The sequence below is a fragment of the Eumetopias jubatus genome, unplaced genomic scaffold (genome assembly GCF_037043125.1).
Source record: "Eumetopias jubatus isolate StellerSeaLion01/CBP00866 unplaced genomic scaffold, mEumJub1_p1.0 scaffold_5, whole genome shotgun sequence".
In the NCBI taxonomy this organism is placed as follows: Eukaryota; Metazoa; Chordata; class Mammalia; order Carnivora; family Otariidae; genus Eumetopias; species Eumetopias jubatus.
In genome coordinates, this window is record NW_028274811.1 from 34814758 (window position 1) to 34838461 (window position 23704).

The 23704-nt window shown below is 39.6% G+C and overlaps 1 protein-coding gene across 1 annotated transcript in view; it reads left to right on the forward strand.

Annotated features, from left to right (window-relative positions):
- The first annotated feature begins 2973 nt into the window (after positions 1-2973).
- NDFIP1 (Nedd4 family interacting protein 1) overlaps positions 2974-23704 on the forward strand; it is a 52432-nt gene continuing 31701 nt past the window's right edge. Inside the window, exon 1 of the mRNA XM_028092925.2 lies at positions 2974-3233. Within this exon, the coding sequence (XP_027948726.1) occupies positions 3171-3233 (63 nt within the window). The 5' untranslated portion in view covers positions 2974-3170. The remainder of the gene's footprint in view (positions 3234-23704) is intronic.

Consider the following 23704-nt stretch of genomic DNA (forward strand, 5'->3'; position numbering starts at 1 on the left):
AAAGCATGGTTCAGTGGGAGCTCTGTAAAGATTAGCTGGAGACATTCAAGGTCTGAAATGAGATATTAGACTAATGAGGCTTTGTTTAAAATTTAACAAACCCTTCTTGGTTACTTATTGAGCTCAGCACTGCCTAGGACAGGCCTCAGGTGGATGTGAAAGACAGAAGACCACATCTATTCTGGAGGAGATTTTTTATCTAAATGGGGGGGCGAGGGTAGAGAAACAGACATGAGCTATGCTCTTACTTGTCCATAATATTTCTCTTCTCTCTCAGGATGGATGATTCAGAGTCAGCAATTCACATAAAAAGTATTGCACATGGAAAGTATTACTGCTATTCTGTGGGGAAATAAGTTTCTAAGTGCAGCAATCTGAAATTAATAACTTTCTCTGTGGAAACTCTCTTTGACAACATCTCCAGATGAAGCCAAAGAGTGCAATTTTTATAGCCTTGGATTATCTTTGCTGTCTGCTTGGCTTGCAGCAGGCATGGATCCGTGAGTCAGAAATTCAGTTTTCCCCTTCACTGTACAGTTTGCTTGCCAACGGGAGACCTTATACAGCGGTGACTCAGTTTCTCATCTTCCCAATTTACCATTGAATCAACACAAATCATCTCCATTTACTTATTAAAGGCTTTGGTGGGGTGGGGAACTCAGAGAAAGAAAAAAAAAAAAAGACCAAGACTTCGCTGTGTACGTAAAACATTTTGGTTCCGGGTATCAGAAAAGGAGTAGGAATGGGAGACTGGAAGCTACAGATGAACTTTTTTTTTTTCCTTTGGAGAGAAAATATTTCAGGGAGAATGCCCAGTATTTATATTATGTTCATATGCAGGGAGTGTATCGCTACTGGGGGAGAAAGTAATTTAGGAAAGAAGTAGACGGGTAGGGTAGCAACATCTTTTCCGCAAACGTCACGGCGCCTCTGACGTGCGCAAGATGGCAGTTGTTGCTCCCATAGCCATATGCGGCAGCACAGACATCTTTTTTATTCCTTCTTACAAGTAAATTTAGATAATCTGGGCAAAGAAATCTGGGTTTCTACTTTTATTGGTGAGATTTTAAAGCATTTCAAATTAGACATTTTTTTTCCTTATATAAGACCACAAGGTAGGACATTAGGTGTAGAATGATTCACTGTACCTTATTACATTTAAAGGTGGTGTTTCTGGATTGAAAGCAACTAAGGGACAGAGTAAAGAGCGTACTATTTTGAGACTCTCAGCTTGGCATCTTGCTGGATTTGTTCACTTCTCCAAAGTGTAAATATGTGAGGCTAATGCTTGGATGTTGGGACAGACATGTAGGAGTTTGGAAACTGTTGGAGAATTTAAAGTGAGGAAGATAAATATCTAGAATTGGCTCGCATATGTAGAAACCTCAGGGTAGGTTCAAAACACAGCTATGGTCAAAAAATACGTAGTTAACTAAACTTGAAAATCAGAGGCTAAAACAATAATCATATTAATGCCAACCTTAGATAACTAAGTTGGAAAGGCAATCAAGAAGAAATGGGAATTGCAACAAGCTTCAAAGATCCATTTTTTCCCCGTGTTGGACATGTGTGTAGAAGCAATTCCAGGTGGCTGAGTATGACAGAAGGAAATAGCAGACCTCAAATGCCTGCTATATAGCTATGCTGTGCTATGAGAAATATCAAAATATTTAAGAGATATATACTTTCATCTTCACAGAGTTTATAATTCAGTTGCATGATAATGGTTAACAATGCTGGTTTAATGGGTTTACATTCCAGCTTTTCCCCTCACTAGCTCTGTGTTCTTGGGTAGGATATTTAATCTCTTCAAGCTTAATTTCCTCATCTAGGAAACATTGGTAATTGTATCTCTTATATGGCAGTTCGGCCTGCCTCCTTTCAGTTCTTCCACAAGGCAAACTCTCACTCCTCTCACAGATTTTGCACATGTTCGCGTTATCAGGAAAGCTCTCAGCATGGCTGAATATTTGGAGTTTGGCCATTCATGTCACCTTGTCAGAGAGCTTTGGTTCAGAAAAATATCATGGGGGGGGGCAACCCTCTGGGGTCCCCTCCCTCTTCCGGAGCTTTGTACTATCACTTTGCTATAACTCAATAAACTTTGCTTTGCCGCCCACCAAAAAAGAAAAATCTCATGTTGGGGTTCCTGGGTGGCTCAGTAGGTTAAGAGCCCAACTCTTGATTTCAGCTTGGTGTTGATCTCAGGGTCCTGAGTTCAAGCCTCCGGTTGGGCTCCATGCTGGGTGGAGCCTACTTTATATATATATAATATTATAAAACAGAAAAATATGTCTATATCTACAGGTGAGGCTGTTAAAATACTAAAGGGCTGCATAAAAAGGAGCATGCTATTATTATCATCCATCCTAACTAGGGCTTGTTTGAGATCTAAGGAGTTCTGGAGGATGTAGGCTCAGGAAACTGCTCTGTGATGGGCCAAATAACAAGTACTAGGATTTGCTGGCCATACCCAACAAACGGGAGCGGCTGTGTTCCAGTAAAACTGAATTTATGGACAATGAAACGTGAATTTCTTACACTTTCCACTGCCACTGGACCGGATTTGGCCTCTGCCCTGCGGTAGACAGACCCCTGCTCTGCGAAGATGGCAGACACGAAGGGACTTGGAAAAGAACCGAGATTGTGCCGCAGGTACCGGGGATCAGATAGCCGCTGTGCCAGGCTGTCAACCTCCCTGGACGCCAACGACCTCTTAAATGGGGCTGTGGCCCCCATGTCGGAGTGTGCGATGAGGGTTAGAAGAGAACACACGGGGAAAGCTCAGAGCTCGTACGAGATGCTCCTCAGTGGGTAATTCTTTTTCAGCGGCCGCGCCTCGGAGGGGCGGACCTCACCCGGGGCGGCGGCTCGGCGGGGCCGGGGCGGCGGCGCGGGGAGAGGCCTGGCCTGGCCGCGCGGCGCGAGTCGAGGGCGGGGCGGCGGCGCAGCGTCGTCGTCGGCGTCCCCGCCTCCTCCCCAGGGGCCGCGTCGGAGCCTCGGCGGCGGCGGCGCTCACAGCCTGAGGAGAGCGGCTTGCCTGGAAGCGGCGGCGGCCATCCAGACCCACCCGAGGCGCGTCCCCCTCGGCCTCCCCGCGCTCCCAGGCCGCAGCGCCCGCGCCCCTTTAGCTCGCTCGCTCGCCTTCCTTCCCTGCGGCCGGCTGCGCCATGGCGTTGGCGTTGGCGGCGCTGGCAGCGGTGGAGCCGGCCTGCGGCAGCCGGTACCAGCAGGTGAGCAGCGACGAGTCCCGCCCCGGCCCCCCGGCCTCCAGTCCTCGGTCCCGGACCCTGCCCCGCCGGCCGGCCGCTTCAGGCGTCTCTGGCCCCAGCCTGTGGCCGACGCGACGCCGCGGCTTGGCAGGCCGCGCCCGGCCTTAGAGGGCCGGGCGGGCCCCGCGCTCGGATTCGAGGCCGCCGCGAGCCCGGCCCATCCCTCCGCGACCTGGGGCGGCACTCGGGCGGTGGAAAACCTCTGCCCCGCAGCGTTTCCCGCAGTTCCCGCGGCGGGCGGGTCCCCGAGGCAGAACCCGCGACCCTCGGGAGACAGCGACCCAGGGGCGTTCAGTTTTCCTTGTTCCTCTTTTGGTTAGATGTCATTGGAAAGAAGGAAAAAAAAAAAAAAAAGCAAGCGTGAGATGGGAAAGGAAACGAGGTGGAGAGAAAAGATTAAAATCGCTGCTACTGCGGCCGACAGCTCCCCGCGACGAGATGCGATTGCTCGGGGTTTCAGAGCCTAGTCTGTTTGTCGAAACCCATCACCCTCGCCTCTGGTTTTAAGACAAAAGTCAAAAAATGAGACGAGAGGCAAGTCCGCAGTTTGCAGTAGGTTTGGGAAAGGTGATGTTTAATTGGGGCGATGCCCCAAAATGTCGAGCTTCATGGAAGGCTGCAGGGCGTGGGCCTGAGTGTGTGTTTTAAAAGCTTGGAAATGACGTTTAAGGAGATTTAATAGCATGGCTGGGGAGGAAATGTATAGGGGTTGATTGGAGTATTATCCCGGTTATAATTTATAAATTGAGGCCCTAGGGAAAAGAGCTGCTTGTTTTACTCGCCTGGCTCTGTAGCTGGGCTCCCCTCGGAAATTCAGAGACAGTCTGCAGGGTTTTTAGTGGTATTTAACCTAACATATCATAATTGTGGGAATTAAGCCAGGTAGGAACTGGTGTTGATTGAAACCGCAGTAACTGCTTGCGTTTTGTCGTTTCAGATGTTTTTGATATAATTTGCATACAAATGTCAGTCGTGCTTTTATGATATTAAGCGTCCTATCATTGACGAGCTACAGTTTTGTGTTTTAGAAATAAGGAAAACCAGTATGATTAAAACATCTAGATTAACCCAGTGCAGCCAGTTACCAGTTTGTTTTGCTGTCATCAGGGCTGTGTTGTAATTTCCTCCCTCCTCCAGCCGGACTTCTGAAATGACTGGTTAAGAATTTAGCTTCTTGGTTTCATAAACACGCCCAAACTGTGGCAGTGCAGTCTAGTCCTCAGATCTCTCACAGCCTGGGGTCTGGCACATGCTTTTTTGTATGACCTTGGGCAAGGCTCTGGGTTCCTCCCTGCTTTAATAAAATACAAATGACAAGTGTCACTTAACTGTCTCCACAGTGTTCAAAAATCACATGTACCCCACAGTGTGATCTAATTCATTCTTTTCATCCTGCTTTGGATAAGGCAAACAAGCAAAAAGCTGTGGCTTTTCTTTGTACTGCCATCTTCTTGAGCTATTAGGTAATGCTGACATATTGCTGGAATACAAAAAATTTGGTGGAGTATCAGAACTATGCATTGCTTGGTGTAGTAGTTAATAGCTTTAAAGATGCAGAATTGAGCTGTCGGGGAGAGGCCTCATCTTTATTTTATTTTTTAAAAATCATTGTTTCAGAAATAACCTCCAAAAACCATGAAAAAAAAGAATCTTCCTAGAAAAATTGCAAAATATGAAAGCCAGCCCCCCCCAAAAAAACCCACAATAAAAATCTATCACCCATAGGTAACCAAAGTTAATATTTTGATGTGTATCTTTGTGGACTTATAGGTATGTAAATATATGTAAGTATAAATCAGTATACACATGTTTACAGATAAGGAAAGCTAATATTGACTGAGCATTTACTACATGCCAATCACAGTAGTAAGTGCTTTACATCCATAATTTCACTAATCCTCATAAAACCCCCGTGAGGCAGGGTTTGGTATTATTGTATAGATGACAAAGTCAAGACTCCAAGAGGCTCATTAACTTAAGGTCACAGCCTCTAAGTAGTGATTACAAGGATAAATACACACTCACCTACTTAAAACCACAGGCTCACATTCTAAATATAGGCATGTGCATTTGGCAGATGTATATGTGCATATGTATTTTTCTCTTGTACCCATACATATATACAGACACATCTTTGTACACGTGTACCATTCCATGGGCCACTGATTATACTTGTACACATTTGGTGCATATGTGCACATGTGTTTGTTTACACACACACTGTGCCCATGTGTATCATGTTCTCAGACACATGTGCATTCACAAATTTGCATGTACATGTATTTGTTTACATGTGTGTACAGAGGCACACAGTATAGCTATGTAGGGTAGTTTAATATTTTCATGTCTGCATAGCATGTAACTGGTTGTACCATAGTTCAAGTCAGTTGCCTACTGTTGGTCACTAAGTATGTTCATAATTTTTTTTATTCACTGAAGTTTCATTTACATACATCTTCATCTCTTTTGCTTAGTATAAATTTTCAGATGTGGAAACGCTTGGTCAGAGAGTATACATATTTAAAAGGCTTTTGCATTATAGAATATCGGTGAATTGTCCAGGCAACTTGATAGGAGCATGATACTCTTGGTTGTCACAAAAGGCAGTTCTGACTTCTCTTTGATCTGGTTGGTCAAATAGAGCTGGTTCTCCTCTAGTAAAGTAAACGCAGTGGAAGACTGTATGATTCATTACTAAAGACAAACACAAGTTTGCCTTTATGGGTTTTTTATTGGGAGTGCACAATGTGCACAACTTGAATTTAGCGTTATGACAGACTGCACAGAAAGCCTGGGCTCATAGGTTCCCCATGTGTTTATTTTTTTTTCCCTTTTTGCATTTTGAAGCTGAGATTGTATATCCAAACATTCAGAAGCATTGTTTCAGAAAGGTGTAGGGAGGCCCAGTGTTGTGAAATTTGTAACATGGCGCTCCCTCTGCAGGTGTTCCTGTTCATCCATTCCAAGCCCTCTTTGCCTCACTGGACTGTATCTTTGCCTGTTTTATGAATTTTGCCAAATACTTCCTGAAATGTTTTCGGCTCTTTTGATTTGAATCTAATCTAAGGAGGCAGCAATGACACTACCATATAGGCTTAAAAATAGACTGAAAATGTTTAGTTTTAGACTTACTGCCTGCTGAAGAAGTTGCCCACTGGTAAGCATCACTAATAGGCTTGTAATGCAGTCTGATGACATTGTAGAGCTGCTTTGAGAATGATGCCTATTTGGATAAATTCTCTCAGGATTATGAAGGAAGGTTTTGATAGATCAGGGAAAGAATTTCATCTCTGCCAAGCCAAACCATATTTATGCTGAAGTGTTAGATGAAGTCACGATCCTGGAGGAAGGGGCAGAAAGTGCCCGTGTGGTTTTATTTTTTTAGTTTGAAAACTTGTAATTATATCTTGGAATGCACCTTAGAATGTTATGTCAAGATTTTAAGGTTATTTTGCTGTATTTGTGGCCCATATGTGCAATGATCAAAGAAAACTTTTCCAAAAATACTGAGATGGGTAGAATTGTTTTTTTAAAAACTTTAAAAAATTGTAGTAAAAAAATACATATAATTTACCATTTTGACCATTTTTAAGTGTACAGTTCAGTGGCATTAAATACATTCACATTGTTGGGCAACCATCACCACCATCCATTTACAGAACTTTTTCATCTTCTTCAGCTGAAACTCCATACCCATTGAACAATAACTCCTTTCTTTCCCCTTTCCTGACCCCCACAAACATCATTCTATTTTCTATGAATTTGATTACTCTAATACCTCATGTTAGTGGAATTATATAGTATTTGTCCTTTTGTGGCTGGCTTATTTCATTTAGCTTCATATCCTCCAGGTTTATCCATGTTGTACAGTCAGAATTTCCTCCCATTTTAAGGCTGAATAGTACTGTATGCATATAGCATATTTTGTTTATCCGTTCATCCAAAGATGCCCATTTGGGGTGCTTCTGCCTTTTGACCAGTATGAATAACGCTGCTGTGAATATGGGTGTACAACTATCTTTTGAGTCCCAGCTTTCAAATCTTTTGGGTATATACTCAGAAGTAAAATTGCTGGTTCATATGGTAATGCTTTTTTAAATTTTTTGATTAAAAAAATATTTTTCCATAGTACCTACACCATTTTACATTCCTACCAGCAGTGCATAAGAGTTCCAATTTTTTTTGAAGAGTTCCAATTTTTAACATCTTCATCAACACTTGTTATTTTTTGATAAAGCCATCCTAATGGGCATGAAGTTGTATCTTACTGTAGTTTTGATTTACATTTCCCTAATGATTAGTGGTATTGAGAATTTTTTTATGTGCGTTTTGGCATCTGTAAATCTTCTTTGGAGAAATGCATGTTCAAGTCCTTTACCCACTTTCGAATTGTGTTCTTTGCTTTTTGTTGAGTTGTAGGAGTAGTCATTTCTTAGTAATATTTACATTTTCAACTTTTTACTATGAAAATTCCAAACATACACTAAAATGTATAATAAATCTAACGCACTCATCACTCAGCTTCAACAATAATCAACAAATGGGTAATGTTGTTTCATTTATACTCCCCACCATTATTTTGAAGCAAACCTTAGAAATCATGTTATTACATCCATAAATATTTTTGTGTGTAACTCTAAAAGATGTTGTAAGCAGTTAGTATCATGTGAGAAATAAATCATGAGAGCCCTTTTGTAATCTGTTATGAATATGGAAACAGGATTTGTGTCAGGAGCTGTAGATCTACAACTGTGATTCTTATTTGACTCCCTCTTGGTAAGCAGTGACTGTTTTTTTGTAGCAGTGATGGATACTTGCTGATTCATTCTTAATTTTTTTGCCTGTTCCTACTGGTGACCACTTGTTGGGGAGATTTAATTGGTTTTATCATTCTCTCTTTGCACTGAGGGACTAAGGCCCAGTTGAGGAAATCCTGGCATCATCTCAACTGACACCACCCCCGGGTTTGCCTGCCTGTAACTTCAAATTACTTTATGCTAGACACCAATTGTATCCCATTACTTTACATAAAATTATATTGTAAAATAAATCCTTCTGTGAGAGTGACTTTGTATTCTTACTAATAAAAAAAAAAGGAAAGGCTTGAAGAGGTTCAAGTGCCATCTTCTGATTTATCTGTTTTTAGGGCTTTAAAATAATTACTTTGGTTTCTTAATAATTTACTTTTATGTTGTCTTTGAACAAGTACAGCTGTTTTTGGGGTCCCTGGGTGGCTCAGTCGGTTAAGCGTCTGCCTTCAGCTCAGGTCCTGATGCCGGGGTCCTGGGATCGAGCCCTTTGTTGGGCTCCCTGATCAGTGGAGAGCCCGTTTCTTCCTCTCCCTCTGCCCCTCCCCCCCTCTTGTGCTCTCTCTCGCTCTCTCTTGCTCAAATAAATAAATAATAAGAAGTACAGATGTTTAGTGGAACATATTCTCGTAGTAGTGGATGGTGCCCATTTAGATAAAGCAGCTCCTAACAATTTAATTAGAGATTGATGCTGATAATAAGCTTGATGGTCTTATCTTTGTTCTCAAATCATTTTTGCCAATATAGGCAGTTGGTAAATACCATACATTGAATTTGTTGAGCTTTATATACTCCAGTTGTAATTGATCCTAGTGGTTGTGTCTAGATAGATGTGCAGGATGTGTTATTTTGCCTTCACCAAGTGTAGTAATAAAGTGAGTGTTAATAGACATCATTTAGCACTTCCTGCTGTTAAAATTAGGATGACTCATTTTTTTTTCCTGAATAACACAATTTATTATATTAAAAGTTGTACATACTGGGTCTAAATACTGATCAAATTTAAGAATGTTTCCGGTGAAATATTTTCTTACTGATAAAAGCAGTTTGTTTCACATGTATGTTTTTTATGCCCCTTAGCAATTGAATATTGACATTTTTTCGTTTAAATTCACATATCGCACTAATATCAGTTACTAGTTAATGAGATGCTTGAATGTGATTTGGAGGTTTTTCTGGAAATTGGATAGTTTATAAATAGAAATACATGGGTTTAGGGAGTGACTTCTGTTTAAGTTTGATTTTATTATTCAGTGCTTAAATGTGGCATTTAAAATTAAACATTTCTTGTTAGGCATTAGTACACAGATATTCTTCATATCCTCAAGTCAGACAGTACACTTGTAAAGGAAAGCTTGATTTCCCTTCCCTTCCAGTCTCTTCTCAGAGGTATAAGCGCTCAAATTGGTGTGCATTCTTCAGGCTTTAGTAATTTTTTTCCCTTTGCTTTTTTTAAAACAAGTTTTTAAAAAAATATTTTAAAATAACTAATTTTTGTAACACTTTAAAAATTTCAGAAACATTGAGAAAATGTAGTTTCCATGTACCCCAGATCCAGTTTTCACTATTAACATCTTACATTAGCGTGATACATTTATGACATTAATAAACCGTACTGATACATAATTATTAACTAAACTCCATACTTTATTCAGAATTTTGTTTTTTAATCTAATGTCCTTTTTTGTGTTCCACAGTCCCATACAGGTTACCACATTACATTTGGTTGTCATGTTACCTTAGGGTCCTTAGGGTCCTCTTGGCTGTGATTTTCCTTGTTTTTGATGACCTTGACAGTTTTGAGGAGTTTTGGTCAGGTGTTTGTAGACTGTCCCTCAAATGGGATTTTTTTTTTTTTTGCAGTTTTATTGAGAAAGAATTTTAACATACATCACTGAATAAGTTTAAGGTTTACAGCATCGTGGTTTGATTCACATATATTGTGAACTGATTACAATAGGTTTACCTAACATCCATCTGCTCATATAGTTGATTGGATTTGTCTGAATCTTTTTTCATGATCAAACTGGGGTTGTGGGTTTAGTGAGGAAGACCACGGAGGTAAAGTGCCATTTCCATCACATCATACCAAGAATGCGTACAACCAATGTGACTTAACACTGTTGATGTTGACCTTGATCACCTGGTTGAAGTAGTATTTATGAGGTTTCTCTGTTGTAAAATTATCCCCCCCCCGGCTTTTCATACTCTGCCTTTTGGAAGGAAGTCACTATCTATGTACAATATGCGCTTAAGTATTGAAGAGTTATGCTCCACCTTGTGGAGGGCAGGGTATTTACATAAATTACTCAGAATTTTTCTGCACAGGATAGTTGTCTAATCCTATTAATTTATTTATTCGGTGATATCAGGACTGACTCATTTATTTTATTCTTTGGGTTATAATCCAGTACTAATTTATTTTGTGGCTCAGATATTTGCAGTTTTGGCCATTGGAACTCTTTCAGTTGGCACTTGTGTCCCTCTGACATAATTCCATCATTTTGGGTTTTTTGAAGCACTTCCTTCCTTTCTGGCATGAGGCTCATTGTGAATATTTCCTGCGCCATCCTGGAATCAGCTATTTCTCCAAGGAGCCTGGCTCCTTTTATTGGACGGTGATACTAGAAACCAAGATTTGTGCACATTGCTACTAGGGGGCCATTGCTTCTAGGCCTTCTAAGTTAACAGAGTAAAGAAATAGATTGTGTATACATTATCTCTAAGTATTTCTATATGTAATCACCTGTATCTATATGAAACTAACCAACTCTAACCAATTATTACATGGATCACTGTAGCTTCCTGCCCTGGCCTTTCAGGAAACTCCCACTTCAGCAGTGAGAAACCTTGCTCCCACCACCCACCATCCATTTACTTAATTCTTCAATTCTAACATATGTGTGCAGTGATGTCAGAATTGTTAACCTACACCTCTGTGAGAAACACTTTTATCAACTAGAGGACAGAGCACATACAGTTTCTTTTGCTTTTAGACTTACAGACTACTCGTTTCCAGAGTTGCTTAGGTACTTAGGTCAGCACCTTTCCCCTCACCTTCTTTAGTGGGGTTGTTTGATACATTTATAATAGGTTGTTAAGAAAAACGGTAGGAGTGATTTCTCTTTTTTCCCAAAGTTTCTGTTAATAATCATGTTTTGCTTTTTAAAAAATTCCTGTAACAAACTTACTTGGAAATAGTTTCAACTTACAAGTTTCAAGAATAGTATAAAATAACACCCATATATTTATTGCTCAGTCACCTCAGACATTAAGGTCTGATTAACAATGAAATACAGTGCTATAAAAATTGAAAGCACTATAGGTAAAACCCAAGTCCCTTTAACCTCACAATCCTTTCTCTGTAGAATTCTATGCTTATTTTGCGATTTTCTTTGTTATTAAATTATTTTTAAGTTATTTTGCCTTTGTGAAATTTAAATGAGATTTTATGGACTAGGGAATCAGGAATGTGGTGTTCGTAGTATTTTGAAGCTCTCGTTTTAGGAGTTTTATTTTATAGCATCCAAACTTTTCATATAACTTTACGTTAATAAGCAGGGTTGTTGTTTTGTTTTGTTTTTTTTACAGTAATCTCTGTACCCAGCATGGGGCTCGAACTCATAACCCCGAGATCAAGAGTTGCATGCTCTACCAACTGAGCCAGCCAGGTGTCCCAATAAGCAGTTTTTGAGGCTTGTAATGTAGACTTCAGTATCTGGAAGGTTCACTTTGGACATTAAGTAGAGACTGATTCAGGAGAAGGTAAAAGGACTTTATTAAAACATCTAATCAGTAATAGTCCAGCTTCTGTCATGACGTAAGAGGTTATGTGACTGTGGGTGAGAATTTTAACCTCCTTCTAGCCTTATTTTCTCTTTTGTAAAATGTAGTAGTTGGACTATATCACTTTGACTCCTTCCAGCTTTATAGTTGTTTTTGTATGTAGAAGCTGGTGGCTTTGATTCGAAGAGATGGCATTCTCTTGATGATTTAGCAAACTTCTTTCATGATGAGTAATTATTTTTAAAAGTGATGTCATTAAGTATAGTGTGTGGTGAGTTTATGCTAAAAGATAAAAGAAATTATGTATTATTCAAAAATATAGAAAATGTCTCCTTAATAGTATATTTTCAAAAAAATGGGTCACTGAGTACAGAATACCATTTTGTCATTTTTCAGTACTAGTTTTAAGTCTTTCCCTTCTTGTCAGCTTCAAACATATATCATAGCAAAAAATGAATAATGCTTTTAAAAATCAGGAAAAGTAATAATTACAACTTTTTCAAATACACTTTTTTTTTAGAGGGGGTGGGGCAGAGGGAGGGAGAGAGAGAGAATCCCAAGCAGGCTCCACGCCCAGCACGGAGCCTGACAATGGGGCTCGATCCCACGACCCTGAGATTTACAACCCAATCCGAAATCAAGAGTGGGACGTTTAACTGACCACCCAGGCATCCCAATAAACTTTATTTTTTTAGAGCAGTTTTAGGTTCACAAAATCATCACCCACTGTCACATAATTTTATTACTTCATAACAGGAGCTGGACTATTACTGGTTAGATGGGGTTTTTTGTTTGTTTGTTTGTTTTTTAAAGATTTTATTTTTAAGTAACCTCTATACCTAATGTGCGACTGGAACTCACAACCCCAAGATCCAGAGTCACACACTCCACAACTGGGCCAGCCAGGTGCCCCTGATTAGATGTTTTAATAAAGTCCTTGTAAAAGTGAGAAAATAGTAATTTTAAAAGTTCTGTAGCTTTTTTTTTTAAGAAGCTGGCTCTTTGAGTTCTAGTATTCTCATTCACTGCTTTTAGTAGTTACATTTTCACAAGTTTTGGAACTCTCATGTAACTCTTGAAACAGAATAAGAAGTTTGATTTGAGGGTAATCTGCAGTTGAGGATCTTATACATGATTGATGGTTGATACTAGAGTCTTTCCAGCAGTTTGTCCTTGTGTAGCTGAATTGCGTTTTCAGATGTAGTATTTTAAACTGTGCTTAAAATCAGTTCTCCTCGGTCATGTATGTGAGGGTAGACAGCATTAATTATCTTTGACATGTTGGCCCAGTTTCATTTTAGGTGGCTAAGTGAGGTGATCAGAGTTATATGATCTTGTGAGTTTCACAGCCAGCTTGCCACCTTTCAGCGGTGGCCAAAAATCAGCTGAGTAGAAGGGGAGAAAGTTTATGGGGGGCAGGAAAGGTAATCATTGGCTTATTATATTAGCATCTGCTATTATTTGGAAGGTTAAAATATCTTTTCATGTATCAGGTTTAATGTAATCCAAATGCCATTTTAATTTCTCATTTCAGTGAAATATTAAAGTGAGAATCTGTAATTGTTTTTAAAAGGATTTCAACAATTACTTTAAAAAATTAAGACTGTCTTTCAGGTACTGCAGTGATACTAAAAGAGGTTATTTAATGAAGGAAAATTCCACTATGCAGTTAGTGAAAAGGTTATTCAATTATTTGTATTTGCTCAAAAGTCTAGAAGGGTAGCTGAAAGATCACATTGGTGGTTTTTATTTTCTTCTCTATATTTTTGCCAATTGAGTGATTCAAGAGAATGTATTATGGTCTTGATATAATACTAATTATATTAGTACAGAGAATGAGATTGTAGATTAAAGACATCATTTTAAGATGGAAGAGCTCACCTGGTTCCAGATAGGAAGCTTCTGAGAAGATGAAACTTAGCTTGGCCTTGAAGGATGAGCAAGATGTAGTGAGGGAGACAAAGATTTGGGGGAAGGAGTGGACTCTCGTGACTTGTTGTTTCCAATGGGAAATGTGTTTCAGGGCCAGGGCCTAGAGTGCATCACCCTCTCTGGTCTGGAGGCCCCCTCTTCCTGTCCTCTCCCTGGAATGCTCTTTCCCTCTTAGCCCCCCATCTTAGTTTAGGCAGTCTCTCTTAAGGGGAGTTTGAGTAACCCCCCCATTAGGTTAGTTTCCCCTGAGCATAGTGAGATTCCTTTTTTGTGACACATTTTGTAATCACATTTTATCTTTTTTAACTTTCAATTTAGTTTTTATATCAAAATTATACACGCATATAGGTTAGAGTCAAATAAATCTTACAGGCTTATTACTAAACACAGTAGTCTCCTGTTTACTTGCCTGCTTCTTAGCTCCTTTAGCTGTTTCTTTTACTGTTTTGTTATTATCCTTGTAGCTAAAGAACATTTTATAATGTGCTACTTCTTGATTTTTCAGTTTTCACTGTTGAAAAAAAATTGACTTCACCGCTGTGGGGTGTAAGGATTTGTCTTTTACCTCCCTCCCACAGTTGCCTATACTCCTGCTTCCTGTCTCTTCACTTTTCTGATATAGTTGTATCCATTATGTGGTTAGATCAACATTCAGCATTTACAGTAATTGAAAGTAATAAATACTGTTCACAGCTGAGATATTTGGTATTCTGTGGTTTCTTGTCCTTGCCTGAATAGTACTTTATTTTCCCTGAAGTTAATAATTATTTTGGGGGCGGGGAGATGGGTAAAATAGTGATGGGGATTAAGGACTGCACTTGTGATGAGCATGGGATCATGTATGGAAGTGTTGAATCACTATATTGTACTCCTGAAACATACTACACTGTATGTTAACTCTACTGGAATTAAAATAAATTTTAAAAAGTAATTATTTTTTGTTTGCTTAATTTGTATGTACATATCATAAATTGCTAATAGCACTAATTCATCCTCAGGCTCTTAACTAATACAACCTCATAGTTTTTTTGATATATTCAGATACATCAGGTATTTTATTGATATCATTCAGGGTGGGAAGGGGTCTTTCCTGGCCTTTTGACCCATTCTAGAAGATTGCTCCCAAGGTCTGCTGTTCAGTTGTCATCCTGGGGGTTTCCTTTCCCAGGGTTTTTAATTGAAGCCCCTTTCCTTGATTCAGTTTTCTCTCTTGGTTTATTGCCTCGTTTTCCTAGAACACAGCCTTCAGTATCTTTCTGAGGAAGAATGCATGGGAAGTTAAGCACCCCCCCCCCACCTTTTTGAGACTTTGTACATTGAAGACTCTTTTGTGTTACTTAGACTTTTGTCTAGAAACATTTTCCTTTAGAATTTTGAAGGCATTTACTCCATTGCCTTCTAAGTTCCAACTGTTTTGCTTTTAGGAAGCATGAAGCCAGTTTTGGTGTCTGATTCTTCAAATGCAGCCTACTTTCTCTAGCTCTCTGTCTCTTACTCTCGGAAGTTTTTAGGAGCTTCTTGTCTCTAGTATTCTTAAATACTGTGTTGTACCTTGAGAGCTACTTTCATCCATTGTGCCAGGCATTCAGGGGGTCCTTTCGGTCTGGAAGCCCATGTCCATCAGTTCTGGTAAATTTTAAAAAGTTTTTGTGTCCAAACTATGGAGAGAGTCCAGATGTCCTTCGACTGATGAATGGATAAAGAAGAGGTGGTATATATACACAATGCAGTATTACTCAGCCATCAAAAAGAATGAAATCTTGCCATTTGCAAAGACGTGGATGGAGCTAGAGTATATTATGCTAAGCGAAATAAGTCAGTCAGAGAAAGACAAATACTGTATGATTTCACTCATATGTGGAATTTAAGAAACAAAACAGATGAACATATGTGATGGGGGAAGAGAGGGAAACTATAAGAGATTCTTAATGATAGAGAACAAACTGAGGGGTGAAGGAGGGAGGTGGGTGGGGGATGGGCATTAAGGAGGGCACTTGTGAGAGCACTGGGTGTTGTATGTAAATGATGAATCACTCATTTCTACTCCTGAAACCAACATTGCACTATATATTAACTAACTAGAATTTAAATAAAAATTTGAAAAGAAAAAAATAAGTTTTTGTTTGATTTTTCTCTGCTTTGGTTTTTTTTTTTCTCCTCTTTGGATCTAGAACCTCTTGTACTGATTTAGCCTCGTCTCATATTTTTCATCTTTGTCTTTTTTTTCTACTTCCTATGAGATTTCTCAATTTTAAATCTTCTTTTAGAAGTTTTATTTATTTATCTCTGCCTAACAGGGGGCTCAAACTTAGGACCCCAAGATTAAGAGTCACGTGGTCTTCCAACTGAGCCAGCCAAGTGCCCCGAGATTTCTCAATTTTAGATTCTTTTTGATAAATTTTTAATCTGTTAGTTTTAATTTTCAAAAACTCTCTAATCCCCCCTTTTTTCTTTATAGCACACCGTCCTTGTTTTATGGTTCTGATTTTTTTCTCCTCTGAGATTATTGAAAACTTTTTCCTTTAAGTTTTCATTTTCCTGCCTACTTGTTTCCTCCACATTGCATGTATTCTCTTTGTTTTGGTCTTTTATGACCTTTAGAAGCTTTCATTAGGTGTGTGGTGATCTTCGCCTGCTTGGTTCAGAGTGCCCAACCAGGAAAGCAGTTTGGAAGCTCAGTATGCTTGATGGAGTTTCTTCTTGAACTGACGAGGCTATTGCTTTGAGTGACAGTGTCATTAGGTCTATTCTCTTGGGTTGCTCTATTTCCCAGAGAATAGGCCTGGCTGCTAGTAGGAAGGGAGCTGAATGGGAGGAAGAAGGCTGGGAGAGCTCAACATTTAGTACATTCACTTCATCACTCTTTTCTGATATGCTACCCTCTCTCCTAAACTCTATGTCTCCAGCCCAAAACTCTGTTTTACACTCTCCAGAGAATAAATTTCTAGTCCTCTAATGGGGATCTTGGGAGCTGTGTGTTTCTGGCTGCGTCTACCTTTCTTTTAAATCTCATTGTCATTCCTACTTCCACCAGTACCTGCTGCCACCGCTTGAGCCTTTTGAGGATATAGTGCAAGACAGATTGCTTTTCTGCCTTCTGGGTTAGGCTTCAGTTTTCCTGGGTCTGCTGTGGTAGTTGACACCTGTCATCCTGCTTCTGGCTTTCAGGATTTTACTGCTGCTTCCTTTCCCGGCGCTCGGCTCTGTAGTTTTTTGCCTTAAAATTAAAACTTTACTGACATTTACATTTAAGATGGTTTTGGAAGGGATAAGAAGTACATGTGTGTGTTTAGTCTTTAAGTGGAGTATTAAAATTGCACTTAAATCTTTTGATTGTCTTTTCTTTGATATACTACAGACTTAGGCTAAAAACACCAGTCACCTTTACTGTTGAGTCCTTTACCCCACACCAGTCATGATCTAACTTGTTCGTTGAGTGGTGTTAAATTAATTTAGCAGTTAAACACTTGCATAATGGAACATTCTGTGATGGTGGAATGGAGGGAAAGATATGTAATGCTTAATGCATCTCTCTGTTTCTCGGCTCTCATTGTTCTTGGAGGAGAAGGGGACCTCATGATCAAACCTAAGTTAAGGCAGACTCTTGAATACCTTTTCCCATCCATAATCTCTGCCCTTGTATGCTCTAGTCCAGGCATAGTAATAATAATATAGTAATAAGGAAGCATAGCTTTTGGAACTTCTCAGCCTGAGAGAGTTCTGGTTGTTCACGGGACTAGCAGAGCCAAGCAGGCTGCAGTCAGCGCTAGTCCCTGGCTTCTAGGCATGTCTGTCACTTTTGGTATCTGGACTTTGACTTTACTGTGTTTTTAATGTACAATATTCCATGTCTTGGATATACCATTTGGTTGTTTTTATTTTTATTTTTTAAAATATTATTTATTAGAGAGAGAGAGTACAAACAGGGGGAGTGGCAGGCAGAGGGAGAGGGAGAAGCAGGCTCCCCACTGAGCAGGGAGCCTGATGTGGGGCTCGATCCCAGGACCCTGAGATCATGACCTGACCTGATGGCAGATGCTTATCTGACTGAGCCACCCAGGCGCCCCTTTATTTATTTTTTTTAAACTTTCTTTTTCCTTTAAGATTTTATTTCTCCATTTGAGAGAGAAAGAGAGCACAGCGGGGTGGACTGGCGTGGGGAGCGTAGAGGGAGAGGGAGAGGGAGAAGCAGACTCTCCACTGAGCAGGGAGCCCAACTCAGGGCTTGATCCTAGGATCCCAGGACAATGGGACCATGACCCAAGCCAAAGACAGACGCCCAGCCAACTGAACCAACCACCCAGGTGCCCCCATTTGATTGTTTTTAGAAGAAAAAACATTCTAGGAATTACAGTGTGATTAAAATAGTAATTTTTCGGGGCGCCTGGGTGACTCAGTCGTTAAGCATCTGCCTTCGGCTCAGGTCGTGATCCCAGGGTCCTGGGATCGAGCCCCGCATCGGGCTCCCTGCTCAGTGGGAAGCCTGCTTCTCCCTCTCCCGCTCCCCCTGCTTGTGTTCCCTCTCTCACTGTGTCTCTCTCTGTCAAATGAATAAAATCTTTAAAAAAAAAATAGTAATTTTTCTTCATATGTACCACCTTTATTGAACACCTATTTATACCTAGTGTATTATGCTAAGTGTTATAGGTTGAATACTAAATGTTAAACGTTTCTTATTTCTCAGGAGATAAAGGTTGAAGAAGTCTGTTTCTCCTTTGTGTTTCTTAAGCTTTTGTTGCCATTTATTTGAATATTGGTAATTATAGAATCATAATGTTTTTTTCTTTTTTTTTAAATTTTATTTATTTATTTGACAGAGAGAGACACAGCGAGAGAGGGAACACAAGCAGGGGGAGTGGGAGAGGGAGAAGCAGGCTCCCCACTGAGCAGGGAGCCCGATGAGGGGCTCGATCCCAGGACCCTGGGATCATGACCTGAGCCGAAGGCAGACACCCAATGACTGAGCCACCCAGGCACCCCATCATAATGTTCTTTTAATTTTTGCTATGAGATACACAATACATATACAAGGAATACATGTAATGCATAAGTTTATAAAGCCTGCAAATAAATCAAACACCTTTGAGTTTATAATCCAGGTCACAGCACTCTTCTGAAAGTTTCTTTTGTTTCTCAAAACACCTCCCTTGCTTTTGGACCAATCAGTAAGAAAGAGTAAACTTTGTCTTTGTTGCTTTGTAAAGCCTGGTTTCTCCTCAGTTTTCTTCATGTTTATGTGCTCCTGGTGCTAAGTAGTCATAGGGATGCCACTGGCTGCTGATGCTCACTCATGGACCCGTCACCACTGTCCCTTCCACAGATTCGGCACTCATCTGCATGTGGCTACATGCCTTGCCTGTAGATGTATTTGGTGATTTATAAAGTAATGTGAATACTTGAGATAAATGTGAACTGGTAGGTTAAGATGGCATTAAGATAAGCCACCGCTTTTTCAGGTAGATTTCTGTTAAAGCTATACCTCCATGCCTGCTTTAGTCCGCATGTGCTAATAAAGTACCCCTGATGTGCCACTCACTATTCAGTGCTGAGGTGAATACAGTGATGAACCATGCAAAGGTCCCTGTCCGCGTCATGGATACTCTTGCAGTCTCCTTTTCTCCCCTTCCTGAATTGTTAGTAAAGTATAATTTACGTACAGAACCATACACAAATTATAAATTGCACAGCTTAGTGTTCAAAAGGTGAGCATGCACTTTTAACTCGACCCCAAATCAAGAAACAACATTACGGCACTCAGAAAGCCCCCTTCAGGGCGCCTGGGTGGCTCAGTTGGTTAAGCGACTGCCTTCGGCTCAGGTCATGATACTGGAGACCTGGGATGGAGTCCCGCATCAGGCTCTCCCTGCTCGGCGAGGGGCCTGCTTCTCCCTCTGGCCCTCCCCGCTCTCATGTACTCTCTCTCTCTCTCTCTCATTCTCACTCTCTCAAAATAAATAAATAAATCTTTAAAAAAAAAAAAAAGCCCCCTTCAAGTGCCCTTCCAGTTCCCCCAGGGTAACCACTGACTGGCATATGAGGTTTGCCTGGCTTTGATCTTCGTATAAATATAATCATACAGTAAATGCTCTTGTTTCTGGCTTCTTTGGCTCCACATTATTTTTGTGAGATTCACCCATGCATTGTATTTTGTCATAGTTTATTTTTTCACATTGCTGTGCAGTATTTCATTGTATGGAGATACCACATTTATTCTTTGTGCTGCTGTTGATGGGCATTTAGGTAGTTTCCAGTTTTATAAGTAGTGTTGCTTTAAACATCCCGGTGTGTCTTTTGGTGAACATATGTATTTCTGTTGGATATGTAACTCGAATGGAATTGCTGAGTCATAGAGTATGTATAAATTCATCTTTAATAGATAAGCGGCAAACAGTTTTTTAAAGTGGTTGTACAAATTTACATTCCCAATTTGAGAGTTCTGGTCATTATATACCTTCATCAACATTTGGTATTTTCTGCTTTTAAAATATCAGCTGTGGTTTTAGTTTGCATCTCTGTGCTAATGAAATGGAGCACTTTTTAATAAGTTTATTGGCCATTTGCATAACTTATTCTGTGAAATGTCTATTTAAATCTTTTGCCCATTTTTCAGTTGGGTGGTTTCCTTTTTCTTTTTTTCCTTTTCCCCCACTGGTTTTTTAGAAGTTCTTTATGTATGCTGGTTGTGAGTCCTTTGTCTGAAAAATATATCTTCTCCCACTCTGGGTTGTGTTCATTCTCTTAATGGTGTCTTTTGAATGAATAAAATTTCTTAATATGAGAAGCAAATGTGGGTGGACATCTTCATGTCCTTGGACACAAAACTAACCATGAAGGAAGAAATTGATAGTCTACTTTTAAAGAACAGCAATAAAACCAAACACGAAGCTAATCACAGGGTAGAGAATATTGACATAACAGAACAAGTAGAGCCCAGAAGAAATCAGTTACTGTACCTAAGAAACGACTTCCTTTGGTATTTTAGTGTAATGGTATATAGGAATAGTTCTTCTATCAACAGATTTAATGAAACAATTATTTTGTCCTTGATAGATCTTGATCTTAATAATTGTACATAAAACATTTAACAGATATCAAATTAACTTTTTAATATCCAGAATTATCAGCCTAAATAGTATTATTATGGCTTCTACTAACAACCAGTTTTCCTGGTAAATGGAAAAAATGGAAGTGTTCTTTCAGGAGCATTAAGGGGAAGATAATAAAAAAATGATGTCATCCTGGCATGTGTTTGTGCCTAGTAAAATTTTATTGAATGAAATATTCAAATTTCTGACTATTCCCGAGAAAAGTTGTTGTGGCTATGGCAGAAGAAAAGGCAGTGGAGAGAAGGGAAAGCTTGAATCACAATATTTACATTTGATTATACTCCTCTAAGTTATATATCCACATCAATAGGAGAGGGCGAGCGTGAGAGCATGAGCAGTGAGAGAGGGAGAATCTCAAGCAGACTCCACACTGAGCATGAAGCCCCATGTGGGGCTCAGTCCCATGATGCCAAGAGCATGATCTGAGCTGGAACCAAGAGTCGGTCACTTAACTGACTGAGCCATCCAGGCACCCTGATAGGCATATAGTTTTATTATTTATTTTTTATTTTTTAAAGATTTTTATTATTTATTTTTGCAAGAGAGAGGGCATGAGTGGGGAGGGCAGAGGGAGAAGCAGACTCCCCTCTGAGCAGGGAGCGCGACGCGGGACTCAATCCCAGGACCCTGGGATCGTGACCAGAGCTGAAGGCAGATGCTTAACTGGCTGAGCCACCAGGTGCCCGGGATGTAGTTTTAATAATAATTTTGCATTGGACTGATTTAAAAGGGTTGAGTTCTTTTGTAATTTTAATATTACATTATATAATTGTTTTACACGTTAGGATTTGGGGAGACATAGTACCTATGTTATACGTATCCTTAATGTGTGTGTCTTAGTAGATACATCTTTATGTACACACATGTGTGTATTAATGTATATGTGTGTGTGAAAATCTTAATAGAGGCTAGAAGTGCTTTCTATGCCAAATCCAGAAATTGGACTTGTTCTTAAGTCTAAAAGAATCCTTGAATAGATGATGCCATGTTCTGTTGGGACAACTTCCTTTCCCCCCCCCCCCAGAAAGCATTGCTTAATATAGCATTTTAAATGGTGAATAATTAAGAGGTTGTTTTTGCTTCCATGTTGGTATTTTATAGCTTTAACATGTCTTAATGAATACAACATAATAGGGTTTTTAAAAAAAAAGCACAAACAATATTTATCACTTTTGCATTTAAATTATGGACTAGACTTTAAAATTATTTAAAAGTGAGTCTGTCTAGCTACTATTTTTATGTTGTTTATTCTCCGAACAAAAGATGAATGGTTTCTACCATCCTGTTAAAAGCAAGGGGAATAAGCCAAGTGCACACTTTTCCATTTCAACTTGTCTTTGCTAGGACTTTTAATTACTTCTCCAAGTAGGCCCTAGAGCTCTGAAACCTGAGTTTTCTTTATGGAATCATGAAGTGGAGAAGAGGTAGGACTCAGAATGTTACAGAGGACATGGATTGTTTAGTAAATAGTTTGCTGCTTCTCAAAAGATAAATTCAGAGGCAGAGAGACCTATTTGAAAACATTGCATGAGTGCCCCTCTTATTTCTCCAATCTTTATAAAACCATGAAGCCTAGGGAGGGAGGGGCTTATCATTAATTTGGAAGGCTCTTGGCTACAGATTTTGCTGAAGTTAAGTGCCAGAAAACATTAGGCTGTCATTTCCTTGACGCTGTCTTGCTGAAGCTATCAGTGGTGGAAATACTTGAACATAAGACATGGATCCCAGGAGGTGGCAGGTTGATGACAATTTTCTGGTCCTACCCAAAAATCTCACAGTGCCACTATCATAGCCATGGTTGGCTCATTTAGTTTGTGGAGGAGGAGTGATTTCTTTTTTTTTTTTTTAAGATTTTATTTATTTATTTGACAGAGAGACACACAGCGAGAGCAGGAACACAAGCAGGGGAAGTGGGAGAGGGAGAAGCAAGCCTCCCGCTGAGCGGGTAGCCCGATGTGGGACTCTATCCCAGGACACTGGGATCACGACCTGAGCCAAAGGCAGATGCTTAATGACTGAGCCACCCAGGTGCCCAAAGGAGGAGTGATTTCTTTGAGTACCTTGGCTTCTTAGGAAAGTTGAAGTTGGAGATGAGTGGCTACTATCTTGCCTTCTTCTTTTCTCTCTGGATGGTATTCCTTGTTACTTGGATCTCAAATGAAGAAATAAAACATATCAAGTTGGTAATCATAGTTCATAGTACTTACTCTCATTTCTAAGGACTAAGATAAATACTGTATTTTCTCTCCTTCCAAACCAAATTTTATTCATCAGTTGTATTTATGTGTATAGCAATGATAACCACAAAAATCTTTAAAAAGCTATATAAACTGATGGTCTTTCTAAGGGGATTTGCTGTGATATTAGCATTTTCTTTTCATCTGTTACTGCATTGACTTTTTAAGGCATTATTCTGATTTCTTTTGCTTTGGTGAAGTTTGACTTTTAATCGTTTTTTTATTTTGGTATTAAGAGGATTTGCATTTAATTTTTTCTTCTGACATGAGACATATTGTTGGGGATAGTCTAATTCTGGTGTTTATTTTTAAAATTATCTTTAGGGAAGCTCTTGAAGTAGAAAAATCTAAATGCTGCTCATCCTCAGCTCTTAAAATAGATTGTTAGCCAAACTATTTTGATTTCTTGATCCTAATATTTTTGTCAGGAGGGGAGAATATTAAGGATTTTTTTTTTTTTACTATAATTAGTTTGCAGCTCAGTGTGTTTTCTTTATTTTTGTCCATTTGCAAGTATGTGTTCCATGTTAAGCCCTGAGGATACTGATGGGATCAGGACCGTT